This window comes from Dipodomys spectabilis, unplaced genomic scaffold (assembly GCF_019054845.1).
Source record: "Dipodomys spectabilis isolate Male_0828 unplaced genomic scaffold, ASM1905484v1 ptg000187l, whole genome shotgun sequence".
NCBI classification, from domain to species: domain Eukaryota; kingdom Metazoa; phylum Chordata; class Mammalia; order Rodentia; family Heteromyidae; genus Dipodomys; species Dipodomys spectabilis.
The window spans coordinates 14195660-14214466 of NW_024870864.1; the positions used below are offsets into that span (position 1 = coordinate 14195660).

The 18807-nt window shown below is 36.4% G+C and overlaps 2 gene segments (V, D, J or C); both read left to right on the forward strand.

Annotated features, from left to right (window-relative positions):
* The first annotated feature begins 4720 nt into the window (after positions 1-4720).
* Positions 4721-5322, forward strand: LOC122121253. The segment is given in 2 exon segments: positions 4721-4775; positions 4900-5322. Coding segments are annotated over 2 exon segments (396 nt in total).
* A 12101-nt stretch (positions 5323-17423) lies between these two features.
* Positions 17424-18438, forward strand: LOC122121247. The segment is given in 2 exon segments: positions 17424-17517; positions 17660-18438. Coding segments are annotated over 2 exon segments (621 nt in total).
* The last annotated feature ends 369 nt before the right edge of the window (positions 18439-18807 follow it).

Sequence of the window (18807 nt, forward strand, 5' to 3'; positions counted from 1 at the left end):
GATCATGGAGTTCTAATCACTGTTATTCAGTAATGGAAGACTAGTTTATCTTATATCCTACGATGTTAGTAAAAAAATTCCACAATGTAATTATGCTTCAAATTTAATTTTATTTTTAAGTAAAATTAAAAAGGAAAAGAACACAATGAAAAGAGGTCAATCCTTTAAAAAATACTATTGATGTCTCCAAAAGCAAGATTAATAGAGGGTTGTTCTGATTAAAAGAACCTGTGGCACCTGTGGCTCACTACTGTAATCATAACTACTCAGGATGCTGAGATATAAGGATAGTGGTTCAATATCAGCATGCCAGGAAAGTCTATGACAGTCTTATCTCCAATGAACCACAAAAAGCTGAAACTGGAGCTGTGGCTTTAGTGGTAGAGAGATAGAATTGAACACAAATACTTAGGGACATTGGTCATTCCCAGAATTCAAGCCCTAGAACCAGCAATAAAGAAACAGAAAGGAAATATGATTTATGCACAAGTGAGATACCATGGTGAAAGCCCTTGGTACAATTAATATGTATATGAAAAAATGAATGACAAGAGAATGAAATAGGCTCTGTTGGTATTTTATGGAGGGAGGACTATGAATGAAGTTATATGAAGGTAAAGATTATTGAAGTGCTTTTCTGGAATATATGAAAAAGGATAGCAAAACCCATGCAATTGCTTTAAGAAGGGAAATATGGGATAAGGATGAGAGATCAAGGGTGTGAGGTTAATGGAGTACATTGTATGACTGTGTGGAAATGTCACAATGAAACCCTTCTTGTACAGTTAATATATGCTGACAAAGACTAGTATATGTCTAGGACAAGCAGAAAAGCTCAAAAGCTATGTACATATGACCATGTAAAATGATGGTAAGCAAAATGAATCCCAAGATAGGGACACAAGTGGTTTTATCTTTCTTGCTTTTTTTTTTTTTAATGTATTTATAAGGTACTGTGTGATTGTTTTGTTTCTTTTGTATGTTCTTCCCCCATGGTATAACCCTTGTTTTCATTGTATTTGATTCTGGTGCCCTGCATCTTGTATATACGTTTTTCTAATTTGGGGAGGGGAATATAAATAACAAAATGCTGAAATGAGGGTACAGGTTGGCCCATTATAACAATGAGATGTACAAGACGCTGTATTGAAACCAAACTTCACAAGTTCACTGGGGAGGTGTGGGAAGAGAGTAGTTGGGGAAATGGGAAGGGAAGGGACGGTAGGGGAAAATCAAAGGAGGAGATAACAATGCTGGATAGGAAATGAAATCATTACCTTATTCATGTATCTGTAACCCTTCTGTACAGTATTTTTACTATATATATATATATATATATACATATATATATATATATATAAAGAATTTAAAAAGAAATTAAATATATTCTTATTCTCTAGCAGTAAAAAAACAGTGGTCATAGTCATACCACTTCTAGGCATCTACCCTGAACAACAGGAACCAATATACAAGGACACGTACGTGCACCTCCATGTTTATTGCAGCACTGTTCGCAATAGCTAGGATATGGAAACAACCTAGATGCCCCACCACAGATGAATGATCCAAAAAATGTTGTATCTATACACAATGGAATATTATGCAGCCATTAGAAATGACAAAATAATGGCATTTGCAGGGAAATGGATGGAGCTAGAAGGAATCATGTTGAGCGAGGTAAGCCAAGAACGAAGAGACAAACGGTACATGGTCTCCCTGATAAGTGAATGCTAAATCCAAAATGTTAGGTGATACGACAAAACTAACAGGACTTAAGAAACAAAGAACTCCTGCTCATCTGGTTGAACCACTACTAAATATCCCCATGCTGCTGATCACAAATATGGTATATAACATGTGAACACTGTTATATATTACAGACTGTGGTAGACAATTTGCTCCAGGGAAGTTAGAATGAACTTGTGACTTTGAAATTATGTAATCACTTAATCACAATCAAAAAAAAAAAAAAAAAAAGAACCTCGGGGAAGGGAGGGAGGGAGGGGATGGTAGGGGGAAAACAATGGAGGGGGTAACAATGTTCAAGAGGAAGTGTACTCATTACCTCACTCATGTAACTGTAACCCTCTGTATAGTATCTTTACAAGAAAAAAGAAAAAAGCAGTGGTCAAAAACTGTATGTGTAACTGTTTTTTTTTTTTTTTTTTTTTTTTTACAGATATAGCTCACTATGTCATTATATATTCAAAAAGATCTGTTTAAAGTCACTGAGGTTCTCTTAACCAGGCATGTGAATTCAATCTTTATCTTAGTCACTACACATACCATCTTTATGAACTTGTGAAAGATGGCTGTAGATGAATGATTTCAAGACACAAAAATTCCAAACAAAAGAATACTTTAATGGTCATGATGGCCATAATGGTTCACACCTGTAGTTCAACCTCTAGGACAGTAGAGAATGGTAGGAATGTGGTTCCAGTTGAGTCAGAACAAAGTAGTCAGACCACATCCCAATAATCAAGCCACCAAGAAACAGGATTTTAGTTTGGTCTTAAATTTTGTGGTCTTATCACTCATGGTGATCACATACCAGATTAGATTAGATTTGTGCCTTTCCCCCCTCAGTGTTCTGTCAGTAATGGATATTTGTGAGCAAAGTCCTGAAGTGCTGCTATGTTCTGTAAGGACATCATTACTGATGATCTTTATTTCAATTCTAGATTAAGGTGTTGGCTGTTGGATTTCTCTGTTATATAGTTGTTCTTTTTCCTTTGAAATTGTGAGGATTTGTGGAGAAATATACAGTGGTTTATGGATATCACATCCCTAATGAAAATATCACTACTAATCCAAGGATTTACAATTTATTTCATGGAATACTTTGGTATTTATTCAATATTCAAAAACTCACAAAATTGGCCAGTGGACATTCCTTGTTAGCTGATTTCTCTCCATTCTTTCCTTTAGGTCATCCACTATGAATTTGTAGTTTGTGACAACAAATGATCCAAACTCATCTTCTTCTTTTCCTGCTGTTGATAAAGAAATAAACTGTTCTGCAAGAGTCACTGGTTTTATTTATGAGAGAATAAATGAGGTCAGTTAATAAATGTGCTATCTGTTACTAAAGCTAAAGTATCATTACTTCTAGATTAGAAAAAATTATCCACTTATGCATCTATTCATCTATATGTATGTATCTGTATATATATATTCATATATACATATGTATACATGCATATGTATGTATGTTTATGGTAATTACTTCACTCACATCACAAAATTAGGACATTATTAAATGAATTCTTGGAAAAATTTTCTTCTTTCCACAAAATATTCAGTATAAAATCTTTGAAATATGTCACTAACATTAGATGAAATTTTCATTTAATTAGTTTACATTTTTTTTACTCAAGAGTACGAAAATTGGCTCTAAATTTCCCTCATTAATTTAGTCATATGATCAACAACTCTTCTGGGTGATATGAAACACTTGGTTTTACTGCCACTTACATTATTATATAATATACCCCCTGTCTCCACCCCCAGATTTGTTCTGACATTCCTCAGAATGTGATACCATGGATAAGATGAGCTAACTTTGTATCCCATGCAATAGTGACTTCCTGAGCCCTGACAACTGCACAGGCAAATCAAACACATATGGATGTCCTCTTGGGTCACTCCATCTCAGCACCTACAATGGAGTCAACAATGCTATTTCTCCCTTGCAGAGAAAATCAGCTCTCCTCACTCTTGCTTCCAAGCCCCATGTTGCCTCCTCCAAATATGGATGATATTTCCATGTTCAATTGATTTCAAGACTCTGTTCAGAGATTCCAACATACTCACTCTGCTTGGGCCCAATATCTTTACCAAGGTGTGCAGCAGAGTGTTCTCTCAGGAACTAAAAGAGTTCACTGAACAGAGGAGACATATGTAGGTTTAGGCCACAAAACAGGCTTCAAGATAACCTGAGTTTATCCTACCTTTCAAGATAATCTATCTCTGCTTCTGAACATAGTAGTTGTGGTGAAGATGATTAAAAGCCAGAAGAAATAATATGAAAACCTTCAGCATGGAAATATAAAATGATACACATTCTAGGTCAGTAAAAATTATAAAGGCTGTTCAGATACGAAGAGAGAAAGGCTCTGAAAGGTCATGCTTATATGGATCACCTGGGACAAAAACTCAGAGATGAAGGAGATAATAAGGCTGAACAGCACAGTACAGAAGTCCAGGCATTTTCTTATCAACACAACAACAACACTTATTCCACCTCCATGGATTGAATTCATTACAGGAAAACAGTGCTGATAAATTGACACATACAGATTATCAGTGAATCAGAGCTACTGTAAAACTTTCTGTTCTATATAATAATAAAGAAATGCCAAATTTGTGTTGTGCAAAATTTGTTTGTAAATTTCAAGAACTAACACTCCAGTGAACAATTCTTGACTCACTTAAAGTAATCAGACGAAAAAAAGCTTTGATCCTCAAAGCTACATTGTTTTGCGCACATCACAAGAAAGCAACTTGGTGATTCTCTTCTGTGTTTAAAACTTATTCTGTTGCCTGACCTAGTTCCCTTGCGACTCAGAATGTGCAGAGTTGCTGAGATGAGGCAGCTGGACAGCTGTGTATAACTCTGCTGCTGATTTGCATGCACCAACAGCACAGCCCAGTGTGCTCAGGACTTCTTCATAGGCTGCTCACATTAGGCAGTAGTCAGTCCAAGTCAGCACACAGCATGGACATGAGGACTCCTGCTCAGCTCCTGGGTCTCCTGCTGCTCTGGCTCCCAGGTAAAGAAGGACAATGCTAGGGACTAACACAGCTCAGTGTGATCCAGGATGCTTACTCCTCAGGGATGCCTTCTTATAACATGATAATTAGTGTGGATATTTGTTTTCATGTTTCTGCTTCCAGGTGCCAAGTGTGATATCCAGATGACCCAGTCTCCATCTTCACTGTCTGTGTCTCTAGGAGACCCTGCCACCATCACTTGCAGGGCCAGTGAGGACATTGGGTATAATTTAGCCTGGTACCAGCAGCAACCAGGGAAAGCCCCTAAACTCTTGATCTATAGTACAAATAGTTTGGAGTCCGGAGTTCCATCAAGGTTCAGTGGGAGTAAGTCTGGGACAGAGTACACTCTCAGGATCAGTGGCCTGGAGCCTGAAGATGTAGCCACTTATTACTGTCAACACTATAGGAGTTACCCTCCCACAGTGATACAAGCCATAACAAAAACCTCCCAGGGAAGCTGAAGTGTGAGTCTGGGCTGCCCCAGCTGCTCCTCCTGCTGCCTCCACCTGCTCAGAATGTTGTCAGAAAAAGTCAGTTAATACTTGGAGAGTCTGCATTCTGGCATCAGTTGATATTTATGCAATAATAAAATGAGTAATGGTATTTTAAGCAGGAATTGCCTTTAATAAAACGAATGGATTCATTGCTTCAGATTTTATTCCTTTATTTTCTGATAGCCTATTTTTTATTACTGTACATATCTGTAACTATTAATGGGATTCTGGGTTTCTCAGTATATGCGTATTATGTGCATTGATCATAGTCTCACATCTTTCTTCTGTTTTCAATCTCCTGAGCTCTGATCCTGTGCCCTTGTCAGCTCCATAGAATCACTATTGCATTTTATTTATTTATTTATTAACATTAAAACATATGGGTAGGTCTTTATTTGAGAAGTTTAGCATTAGAGGGAACAAAGCAGCAATGATTCCATTCATTAAACAGCGTATCTTCAATGGATTTGTCCACAAACCCTGGCAAAAGGCATTCAACCTTGTGATCTGATTTACTTAGGAATCCATTCTCACATGTACACAAAAAAGCCTATGTACATAGATTGAAGCGAAAGGTTTACAAAATGATATTTTTATGTGTAATGCTTTCTAAGATTTTTATGATTTTTTAAATTTTTATTTATTTTTTATTGTGAAAATACTGTACAGAGGGGTTACAATTACATGGGCAAGATAATGAGTACATTTCTTATGAAGCATTGTAACCTCCTCCTTTGTTTCCCCTTCCCATCCTTTCCCATCCTCCCCCCAACCCCCCACCCAATCCTCCCCGTCCCACCCCACCAAAGTTGTAAAGTTCGTTTTCAACATAACAACTTGTACTTCTCACTGTTGCAACTGGTCCATCTGTATCCTTATTTAAACGACTTGATTTTCCCCTTCCCCTCCACAAATTATACTGACAGCAAATACAGTAAGCCAAGCCCAAAGAAACATAGGTCCCATGGTTTCCCTTATTTGCAATATCTAGTATATGTGTGAGTCAAGCAAAAAAGTCAGATAAGGTGATGTTAGGGAAATGAACCCTAAGATATGTATTCAAATGCATTTTATTTTTTTTTTTTAAGTCTGCTTGAGTAAGAAGCAGTATAGACAATGCTCTTTGTTTTACTACTTTGTTTAATAAGGTGTTTTCTACTTCTATCGATCATGCTGCAGACTATAGGATTTCTTGATTCTTTATGCATATTGTGTGTGTGTATATATATATATATATATATATATATATATATATATATATATATATATGTATTTCATGGGGCTTGAATTCTGGACACTGGATACTGGAAACTGACCCTGAGATTTTCATGTCAAGGCTACCACTCACCACTTGAGCCACAGTGCCACGTCTGGTTTTCTGGTGGTTAATTATAGATAAGACTCTCGTAGACTTTTCTGCCTCAGCTGGCTTTGAACTGCGACCCTCAGATTTAAGCCTCCTGAGTAGCTAGGATTACAAGCCTGTGTCACTGGTGCTCAGATGTTTCATTTTAAAAGGCAATGTTTCATAAATGATTTTTCCAGTCATGTGTTTTGTGTTTTAGTTAATCCAGACACCCATGTAATTCAACAATATTCAGATTTCTTAGGCACAAATTTAATTGTCTGTGAGCTCAGTTTTGAAGTTAGGCTCCTTCAACTCTTCTGCTTGATTTAGCAATAGTAAATCCTCATCTTGTACTGATCGTCAGCAGAGCACTTTGACCCTTCATCTCACATTTCTCTACACAAATCACTGTGCACATATTCAGAATCCATCCACCTTCCTCAAAGCAGCAGGGTTGGACCCCTGCGGATATGGGGAATGGATGCCCTGTCATGGAATGTTGGTCAAGAGGATAGATCTGAGGAGGAAAGCCACAGAGCCTATAAAATTTAAGCTTTGAATTTTTACTTTGAAACATTTGTGGTCATGAGGGTAATATAGATTGTTCACTTCTCATTAAGGTGACATTTTCATAGTATGCAATTATGAATTGAAAAGCAATTTTCCTCAAAATACATTGTTTCTCCAGTTTCCAGATTTCAAGTGGAAAAGTCACATTTGAGTTGAATGTTTTCATCTCTGATTTTCAAACTTCTGCTATTTACATTGCATCATTGCTTAATGGAAAATTTTTTCCTAAATTTTTTAATGACATGTTAGTGCAGACAATTCTCTAACAATTTTACTGAGCACTAAAAGGGATTTCTCAATCCACCTGTTGAGTCTCTGAGCATATGACAAAGGCAAAACCCTATACTATTACCCTTGTTACTTATTTATTAATTCTGAATTGTTCTTATATGTAGAAATAGTGCCATCATTTAATAGCTATAGAATCCCTAACAAGCACGAAGACACAACTTTCTATGATCAATTTTTATTACTCCTTTGCTAACATTTTTAATTTTATGATTACTTGGTTGTCTTGAGACACAGAAATTCCCTACCCTTCTTGCACTTCACAAATGAGTTGCAGATGAGTCTCCATGTGCTCACCATTCAAGAGATGGAACAAGGTTAGACCCGACTTCCAGATGTTGAATGTCATTGCTATGTAGTGTCTATTATATAAATATAGCACAATTAATCTGCTATTGGTTATACTGTTTTAGCTATGGATCTTACATAGAAAAAAACTGTGATGGGAACAATTATTTTCATTGGCTTTTTGGAGCTCAGTTCACTGGATTCTATCTTATATTTTTAATCTATTTTTAAAATGTTTCTTTCGGTATTTTAGTTTACAATTCTGAACAACATGCATTTAGTGATATTTATTTAATAATTCATCAACAGGTTTAGATATTAGATATCTAATACGTAAATTTTCTAAACATGACAGAGATTTAGTGGTACAAAAGCCTGCAAAAATCCACAGACACACACATCCAGATGAAGACTTCCCCTGCTGGATTCTTCCATGTAGACTTAGTTATGCTATGGATCTAGACTATACCTACTTCCTGCCATGCTTTTAATTATACAACGTGTAGACAAAGAACAGAAACATATAATATATAATATAATACTTAAATTTAAGCTTTATTGTGTTGTGACTACTGTAATTCTATTGGCACAAATACAGAGTGTCAGATATCTCCTACTGATTGGCATTCAGCAGTCTACTTCCATGCAAAGTATTCAGACATTTCTGCCACTAGAGTGAAGGAGTTAGAAAGTTCCTTGTTTTATTGTTTTTTGTTTTTTTTCCCACTAAGAAATTACAAGTCATTTCTTCAGTGCTTTGGAATAAGAAAACTATTATATGTTCTTATTATTTATTTTCAAATAATTATAAATGTCCATAAAGTTGTGAAGAAAATTACTAGGAGGTTTTTTGCATCCGTCCCCCAGACTATCCCAGTACCAACATCTTGTGTAACTCTGTTACCTTATTTAAATCAAGAAATAGACATTGGTTCAATCCATATAGGTACTACAGTAGTCACTTGGACACTTTGGTGTTTGTTCATGTGCAGATGTGTGTGCATTGGGTGTGCTTATCACATGAGCAGCCCACATGTATATGTGAATATTGAGAATATATAGGTACCCCATATTTAGGTTTCTCTGTTGTCAACACCATCATGGAGGAACTGTTCCCTACCAATGCCACAGACTCCTGGGGCTGTCCATGAGCCACAGAATTCCCTTTTTCCAATCCCTCAGTCCTGGACACTTCATAAAAAGAAAATATAAAAAAGTCCCATTTTAAGATTGGCTGTATTATTCAGTATAGCTTTCTTATGGTTCATCCAGTCAATGTATATGATAGTTTAGCTCCTGTTTATATTGAATAGAATGCCTTGGTTGAAGAAACACATTTTCTTTTATTTTTTATCAGTTAGGAACAGTTGGGAAGATTCTTAGTTTTACTACTGATAAGGATTCTAAGACTATTTTTTACAAGTTTCTATGTGAAAATGAAATGCATTACTCTGGAATAAATGCCCCACCATTTGTTTTTGGAAATGTATTTTAATAGAGCTTTCAAGTTTAGAAAGCACTGTCCAAGTTCAAATTTTTTATTGCCATGGTGATGTACAGAGGGGTTATAGTTACATAAACAAGGTAATAAGTACATTTTTTGTCAAACTTGTTATCCAATTTCAAGGTCATTTTAACATTGCTGTAGCATTTTAAATTCCATTCAGCAATGGATGAATATTCAGCTCCCCACCATGTTTAGCATAGTTCCTGCTACCTTTATCCTTTTTCATTATATTTCCTCTCGAAAGTTTATGTAGCTTTTCTTCTGATGATATAGAAACGTGTGCCAGACCTCATTCAAGTTCATGGCCCAGACCAGAAACACTTTCCTTCTGAACTGTACTTCCTTCTCCCAGGAAGATCCACAGGAAAGTATCCTGCTTCCTACGCATCCACAGCCTCAGCTGTCAGGCAGAAACTCACAACCCATGAAGTGTAAGCTTGCCCACAGCTCTGGTTTGAGATCATTATTCCAAATTCTTCCATGGATTTTGGTGCCTGAGTCTGTGTGGACTGGAAATTTACAAGCCACATGGCCATATATGCTGAAGCCAGCCCTGGAGCATACATCATGAAAATTTCAGGGGTTATCCTGAGAATCTGGCTTCTTTCAACCCTACTTGTGTCAATGCTTTTGCGGCCTCTCTTTGTCAATCTACTAGTGTGTCCCCTAAGTTTACCAAGTGGCTTTCACACCTATACAACATCCAGCTTCCTTCACCTTGTTTTATTTAGTACCAGTTTTGTCTGTCCTGCAGTTCACATGATAAATGGAGAATGAAATAATGATTTTATAGTAACTTGAGGAAATACAAAGGAAGAATAATATAAATTTGTACCTTGTTTTAGAATGATTGGACATCATTTTTTTCTATTGTTTATTCAGAGTTTAGATGGTCAAAGCACCCTTGGCTTGTGGCCCAGTTAAATGAACACACACATAGAAAAAAGTATGAAAAATGTGAATAAATAAAATTCATTTAGGACACTTATGGGACTGTATAACAGGTACATATAAAATAGTGACCCATATTACTTCAGTATTTCCAAGAGTGGTCTGAAAAGGGTCTTCCGTGTACCATACATATATAGAGTCATAAATTCATATTTAATAATTTAATATGTATTTTTATACATGGAAATGTTTCTGGAGGCAAAGAGGTTGGACAGAGAAGGACAGAGTACAAAGATAAAAGAATGACATTATTCAAGATGCATTGTATTTATAAACTGACATGTTTAATGGTGACCCTCTTTTTTTGCACAACTACAGAGAGAGAATAAAAGTAGAACTAAAAACAAGAAATGTGTACGGAGTTCTAAATTTCTTTTTTTCATGGGCACAGAACCTGGCACTTATTACAGGGGGAGTTAGAGATGCTCATTCGGTCCAGCGGTGGCCGCAGTGCACACGTAGTACAGGCGCATGGCATCCTCAGCCCGGACACTGTGTGACTGGAAGAACACTGCCTCCTTGTGGCCACACTTCTGGCATGGGTGGTCTTCGGTCCATGGCAAAGTGGGGTTCTGGGACACGTCAGCGATGATCTGGGTCAGCTAGTGCACTTCGTGCTTGATTTAGTTGACGTTAGATGTAGCTGCTGTCTACTTCCCGCTGGTAGTCACAGTTCCGGCATGCACACAGCAGAATGCAGTTTTCCTTGTCTTCCTGTGGGTACAGTATGTTGTTACATTCCTGGCAGAAGTGAATACCTACAATGCCCAGCAGGTTCCATAGTTACGCACTGACCGCCCAGCCTCCCCTGCTTGCCCAGACTGAAGCTCAAAATTTCTTCACTCTCCTCTTTGCTCTCCTGTTTCTTTGAAGGTTATGTTTGAATAGATTGAATCTTTTAAGGCTTCTAATCTCAGATGAGATTAGAAGTGATCTCATCAGTGTTGGGAAATATACTTCCAGAAGAGACTGTGATGAGAGGAGTTCACAGCAAATGACCCAGTGAGGTCGTGGTCCAACTCACTGAAGATATACAGGAAGGCATTGTCCATAGCAAGAGTTTCAGTCAAACTCAGTTAATGCAAAATGAAGTAGTTATAGACACATATAAGGCACAAGTCTCCCAGAAAACTCCTTCTTGACACATAGGAAGAAACACAACTAACCATAGATGCAGTATTATTTTCTTTTCTTCTCAGAATTTATCCAGAAATAAAAATCAGCAACAGAATCCCCAAGAGCATGCTACAAATTCAAAATTACAAAATCACCTCAGATCTACTGAATATATTCCAGAAGTTAACAATGATCCCTGTTAGGTTTAGGAATTTTTGTTCAGGAAATGAGTATAACAGATACTACAGATATGATTTTTACTCCTCAACACATTTAAAAGCATTTTCATTTAAACCATATTTCTCAGACTTTCTTTGTTTCTCTATCTCTGTTCTGTCTGTCTGTCTCTGTCTCTCTCTTACACATACAGATAAATGCACATACACACACACACACACACACACACACACACACACACACACACACACAGCCCTGTACCAGTCCTTTATTATAACAGAGGAATTGACCTAAGCTCTGAATGAAGAAGAGTTTTGTACTCAGGCAAGGCCAGTTCTGTCTGTGCCACAATAATGTTTATAAATAGAAAACCAGCTGTAAGTTGAGATAAACAAGCATATGGCTGTCCTCACATTATAACAAGCGAATACTTTGTGACTCATTTCATGAGAGAAGTTTTAATACTCTCAAGGAATGGACAGACAATGGTCTAATAATTTCCCACAAGAAACCTTTTTGCAGGGCTAAATTGGGTACATTATGGCATCAGCACAAACCTTCTTCTCTATTTGCTCCTAATGGCCAGGTGATGTTTTTGCCTTACAACAAGTCCAGAATCTTTGGAGACAGGAACTAGAGACTGAAATCTCTGAGACAAATAAGCAGAAACAGGTTGTTTTGGATTGGGACTGAAGACCTTTAAAGATTGTATGTTAGTTTAAAATAAGCAGAATTATATATATGAGTGTATATATATATATATATATATATATATATATATATATACATGCTCATCATGTGTATCTGTATATAATTATGTACAAGTATTTACACTAGGGCATTTCAAGTCAACATGTCAGTACATGAGTGCAGTACATCTTCCTCAGTTTCACATTTCCATTACTCCAAAGAGAAAATTTAAAAGAATTATTAGATTAATTTGCTATAGAAATATAGTGTGGAAGAATGACAGGATATTAGTGGATACAAAAATTGTTACATTGAATATAGATTTTAATTTTTTTAATTTTAATTTTTATTTTTTGTGAACATACTGTACAGAGGGGTTACAATTACATGGGCAAGATAATGAGTACATTTCTTATCAAGCATTGCAGCCTCCTCCTTTGTTTACCCTTCACATCCCTTCCCAGCCTCCCCCCTGCCCCTCCACCTATTCCTCCCCCCCACACACCAAATTTGTAAAGTTTGTTTTAGACATGACAACTTGTACTTCTCATTGTTGCAACAGGTCCACCTGTATACCTAAACGATTTGTTTTTCCCCATGTCTTCCACAAATTATACCAACATCAAATATAGTGAAAGTAGGGGTTATACTGTGGGGGAGGGACATACAAAGCAACAAAGAAATAATCTTATAAATGCATTAGAAACAAATGCATGAAAGAAAAAAGCATTAAAATACATATCTAAGGGTTCATTTTCCTAACATCACATTATCTGACCCTTTCTGCTTGACTCATACATATAGTAGATATTGCAAATAAGGGAAACCATGGGACCTATGTTTCTTTGGGCTTGGCTTACTTCACTTAATATAATTTTTTCCAAGTCTTTCTATTTCCTAAAAAATGGGGCAATGTCATTCTTTCTGATGGAGGCATAGAATTCCATTGTGTTTATATACCACATTTTCTTGATCCATTTATCTACTGAGGGGCATCTGGGTTGGTTCCATGTCTTAGCTATAGTAAATAATGCTGCAATAAACATAGTCCTGCTGGTAGCTTTAGTGTGGTCTTGTTTGTAAACATTTGGGTAAATGCCCAAAAGTGGGATTGCTGGGTCATAGGGGAGCTCTATGTGAAGTCTTTTGAGGATCCTCCATACTGCTCTCCAAAGTGGTTGAACAAGTTTACACTCCCACCAACAATGAAGTAAGGTTCCCTTCTGTCCACAGCACCTCCAGCATCTCTTGTTATTAGAATTCTTGATTTTAGCCATTCTAACTGGAGTGAGGTGGTATCTCAATGTCCTTTTGATTTGTATTTTTTTTATGGCTAGGGAGGTTGAGCATTTCTTCATGTGTCTATTGGCCATCCTTCTTTCCTCTTCAGAGAAGTTTCTCTTTAAGACTTTAGCCCACTTATTTATTGGGCAGTTGTTTCTTTGGGGATTTGTTGTTGGGGGATTTAATTTTTTTGAGTTCCAGGTATATTTTAGATATGAGACCCTTGTCTGTTGTATGGCTAGTGAATTTCTATGGATATAAATGTAGATTGTCAGATATTGAAACATGTAATTTAAAAAGTACCAGTTAACTGGTACTTGCAAGACAGAGGGGGAAGAAGAGAGATAGAGGAATGAATGATGGAAGGGAATCTAATATAGGCAAGAATACATTGTGTATACCACAGAATTGAAAAAAAAGAAGGGAAAGGTGGGTTGAAGGGGTATGAGGATGTTAAAGGGATGACACAGATCATGGCGCATTGTATACATAACTCAATCTCTAAAATGCCAAAAATATCAATATGTATACTAAAATTTAAGAAAAGTGATGGGAGGGCTGGACAGGGAAGGGTGAGTGAGAATTTTAAAAAGGCAAAATTGATCAAGAAGCACTGTATTTATAAACTGCTCCCTTGTATGGCAAATCCTTAAGCTCCTTAAAGAATATATATATATATATATATATATATATATATATATATATATATATTCAGGTATTCAGAATTTTCTCTTAAAATACCACCACTAGAGGGAGATAGAAAACTTCTTTTGGATTTTTGCCAACTATTTGAGAAATTGCCAGTCACTTTTTCAGAGTTTTCAAGTGAGAAAACAATGATGAGTTATTAGTGTTTATTTTCAAATATTTATAGACCCACAGAAAGTTACAAAGAAAATGAGTAGGAGGTTTTCTACATCCATTCTCCACACTGCATCTTCTATTACTGTGTTGAATTATGTAAATCAGGCAATTGCCATTGACATCATCCATACAGCAATGGTGGTCACCAGTTATTCTTGCATACTTGTTGCTTGTGCATGTGCAGGATGTGTGTGCATCGGGTGGCTCTATGTGTGCTTATCACATGTGCAGTTCACAGTTATGTATGTATATTGAGAATGTACGTAACGCATATATGTGTTTCCCTATTATCAACATCATCCTGGAGGAACAATGCTTTTCCAACACCACAGACTCCCTGTGCTGTCCCTGAGCTACAGTGTTTCCTCTTCCCAATCCCTCAGGCTTGGCTATCACATCAGGAAAAGAATGGAATATGCCTTATTTTGTGTTTTGCTATATTATTCAGTTCAGCTTCCCTAAGGTTCATCGAGACCATAAATATCAACAGTTTAGCTCCTGCTTTTTTTTATTGAGTAATATTTCATGTGTCAAGAAACACATTTACTTTGATTTTTTGTTAGTAAGGAATTGTTGGATAGTTTCTTAATTTTAGCTACTACTGGTAAAACTTTTAACAACATTTCTTTACAAATTTCTGCATAAAGTCCCAATGTTTTCTTCTGGAATAGATGCCAAGATTTTATCTTTTGAAATGTTTTCCAATACAAATTTAAAGTCAAAAGGCACTATCCAAGTTCATGTTAGCATTATTCTATCTTATGAAGCAATGTATGACTATTCAGTTCCCCACCATGCTTAGCATATTTGATGTTGTTATTATATTTTTAATTTTATTTACTATCTGTTAAAGCTTATGTGGCTTTTATGTACATTTCTCTAACATCTAAGGATATTGAATGTCTTTTATATACGTACATATTTTATATGTCTACTTTTACAAATTATGTGTCTTGTCTTTTACTCTTGATATAAAGATGATTGTATTTGTTGTTGGTAGTGGTGGTAACATGCTTCTTTATTCTTTGTTAGCCTGGATTGTTGTTTACTTAGGTTATTGAGATATGTCTTGCTGTGTACTCCAGTACAGCCTTGAACTCTCCATGTAGATCAGATTTGCGGGGGAAAAAAAGAGATCCTCTTTCCTCACCAATGTGTCTCGATATCTAACTATATCAATATTTATATCTATATATTGTATGTATAGATATAAACTATCATGCCTTGATCAAATGTTCATTGAATATTCTTTCTCATAAGGACACATAGGAGTCCTGTGTTGAATATATGATTTCCAAACATGTATTCTACTCTATAATTTATCATTAGGCTTAGCTAGTAGGTCTTTTGAAATCCTTAATATTTTATTTTGATGTGGATTAAATATATATATTTTACATTAATGATATTTTTGGTGGCATTTAGATTCTTTTTTTTTTCTGTGCTGGTACTGTGTTTGGTGTCATGGCCATACATGATTGCTCAGCTTGCCTGCCAATAATGAGCACCATTAATGCTCTACTTTGTGAGCCATGTCTGCTTTCTGGCATTTTCTGGATATTAATAGATGAAGTTTTAGAGAAATTTTGCCTCAAGAATGTTCACGTGTATCATGTATTATATATGGCAATTAATTTAGAATTTCTACTCCCAAACTACCTATGAGCTTGCTTTATAATTTTTTTAATATGAGTATGTCTGTGCATGTGTGCATTCTTTAGAATTTTTGTTCACTTTTCTTAGAGAAGGATCTTAGAAATTTTTTTTTTATTAAATATAGTGTTGTTGGCCAGGTGCCAGTGGTTCATGCCTGTGATCCCAGAGACCTAAGAGGCTAAGATAGGAGAATTACAGTTCAAAGCCAGGCCTAGCAGGAAAGCCCTCTTAACACTCTTATCTCCAACAACAGGAATAATAATAGTGATGATGACAGTAAGAATGTAATTTTTAATGCTTAAATAGGGATACAGGTTGACCCACTGTAACAATGAGATGTACAAGACATTACGTTGAAAATGAACTTTACAACTTCAGTGGGGGAGGGGAATAGTTGGGGAGGTGAGGAAGGAAAGAAAGATAGGGGAAAAACAAAGGAGGAGGCAATAATACTCGATAGGAAATGTAATCATTACCTTACTCATGTAACTGTAACCCCTCTGTACAGTATTTTTACAATAAAAACATACTAAAAAAGAATATAATTTTTAAAGCCAGAAGTGGGGCTGTAGCTCTAGTGCTTAAGAGTATTAGTCATGAACAGCTCAGAGATATATCCCAATCCCTGACTTCAAACCCCAGGACACACAAAACCACACACACACACACACACACACACACACACACACACACACACGTTGTTCTATTGTGATTGTGATCACATTAATCTAATTGTCAGTCACCTTTTCCCCAAAATGTATGATCAACTATGGTTTCCAGTTACACATAATAAGTAATGGATATTGGTTATTAAATTGGGTGTTTCTCTTAGGTAAAGAACGTTCCTTTAGATAATTTTACCAGGATACATTAGGAAGTCATTACTTCACTGTAGATAAAATGAAAGTTTTATGAAACTAGTCTGAGAGAATTGGACTATAATTTGATGGTTGTTAATTTCAACTGAAAGCAAAGCTGAAAAATTAGTGAACCAATTGTGAAGTTGAAAGTTGCCACTTTGTGACATAGTTTCCATTCTAAGTGATAGGAGAGGCTCCTTATGCGGGGACAGAGAACAATACCAAGACTATTTCCATGAAAGTGTTACTGGGGTGTTATTTGGGCAAAATAGCAGAAATAAGGAGTTGTTGATTTTTTAAACCTGAATAGCAGTATAAAAGTTTTCTGGTAGCCTAAAAGCCAAAGGAATATGAACATATTAATGGTCCAGGAGGCTATACTTCCATCCTAGGGCATGTGACCCTAAGAGGAAACCCTTTTCAGGTCATGCTCCAAGCGTTCACACCTGCCATTTCAACACTGCTTTCCTATCCCACACCATTACCATTCTATTTGCATATTCTCCTGTATACATATTGGATCTCTGAAGGCACATATGCTATGTTGGTGAGCTAATTGAGAAGCTAACTTGCACCCACATTGCAGATACAAGACCATGGGGTCACAGGCTCACATTCTCAGCCTTCTTCTCCTTTGGATCTCTGGTAAGAGAAACAGTTCCTCTACTTCATGGAATGAAGTCTCAGAGTCTCCATCAAATAATCCCTTTTCATAAGAGGTTGATATTCTTCATGCTCTGAAATTTGATGCACTTGATTTGTCTTTCTTATTTTCTTCCACAAACAGACAGCAGAGCAGAAACAATACTCACTCAGTCTCCAGCATTCCTGTCTGTGGCTGCAGGACACAAAGCCACCATCCACTGCAAAGTCAGCACAGATATTGATGATGACATGCACTGGTACCAACAAAAGCCAGGAGAAGCCCCCAAGCTCATCATTAAAGGTGTTTCTACTGTTGTTTCTGGAGACCCATCCCGGTTCGGTGGCAGTGGGTATGGAACAGATTTTACCCTGACAATTAATGATGTGAAGTCTGAGGACGTTGCATATTATTTCTGTCAGCATGATGATAATTTTCCTTACACAGTGATACACTCTGTTACAAAAACCTACTCAGTGTTCTCAGTGAGACTGTCTCTGCGGCTACTGAAGATGTTCAACAGGGGAACTAGTCCCACTGTGGTGTTTGCTTCATGCACAAGTGAGTTCACTTCCTCTTTCCTGTTCTGTCACTTCTACTCTCACTTCTCCCATACTGTTCTTAACAAACCTGATGTGGAAAAGATTAGAACAGCTTTTCCCACTTTTTTTCTGTTCAATTCTTGTAAAAAAAAAAAAAAAGTTCCTGATTTTTAGTGTCCACCTGATTTCCACCTCCAAGAAATAAGTTGATAACCAAGATGGATCTAATTAATGTTCCAAATAATATTAATAAAGACCATTCTTGATCTTTCTTCAACCTTCCATACTCCTGTGACCATATTTCAACACCATGGGCAAAACAAGTAATAGGACCTTCTTGCATTTCCATAATTTGTTTCATGGATTTCTTCTTGTTGTTTATGTTATTATAATGGTCAATTACCAATAAAATCTCTCTCTCTTTCTAATCTATGACTTCATTCAGTTTCATTTAATTCAGCTAGCTAACGCCATAGTCAAAAACTCCCTCTTGTTTTCTGGTATACACTACTATTGATGTCTTTTTGATTTAACCCTCTTACTCCACTGATTAAATTTTATATGAGTTCCCAAGTCTTTGTTCAAATCACTGAAGCCATGTAGGAAATGTTAAGTTCTGAATTCAGAACATTATTCTTGTATAAATTACCTGTGTATCAATGGTTCTCCCATTCATTTGTGTGACTTAATTTTTCTTTCTCATTTAAAGTTACTTTGAATGAATTGGTGGGACAAGAACATCATAATAGT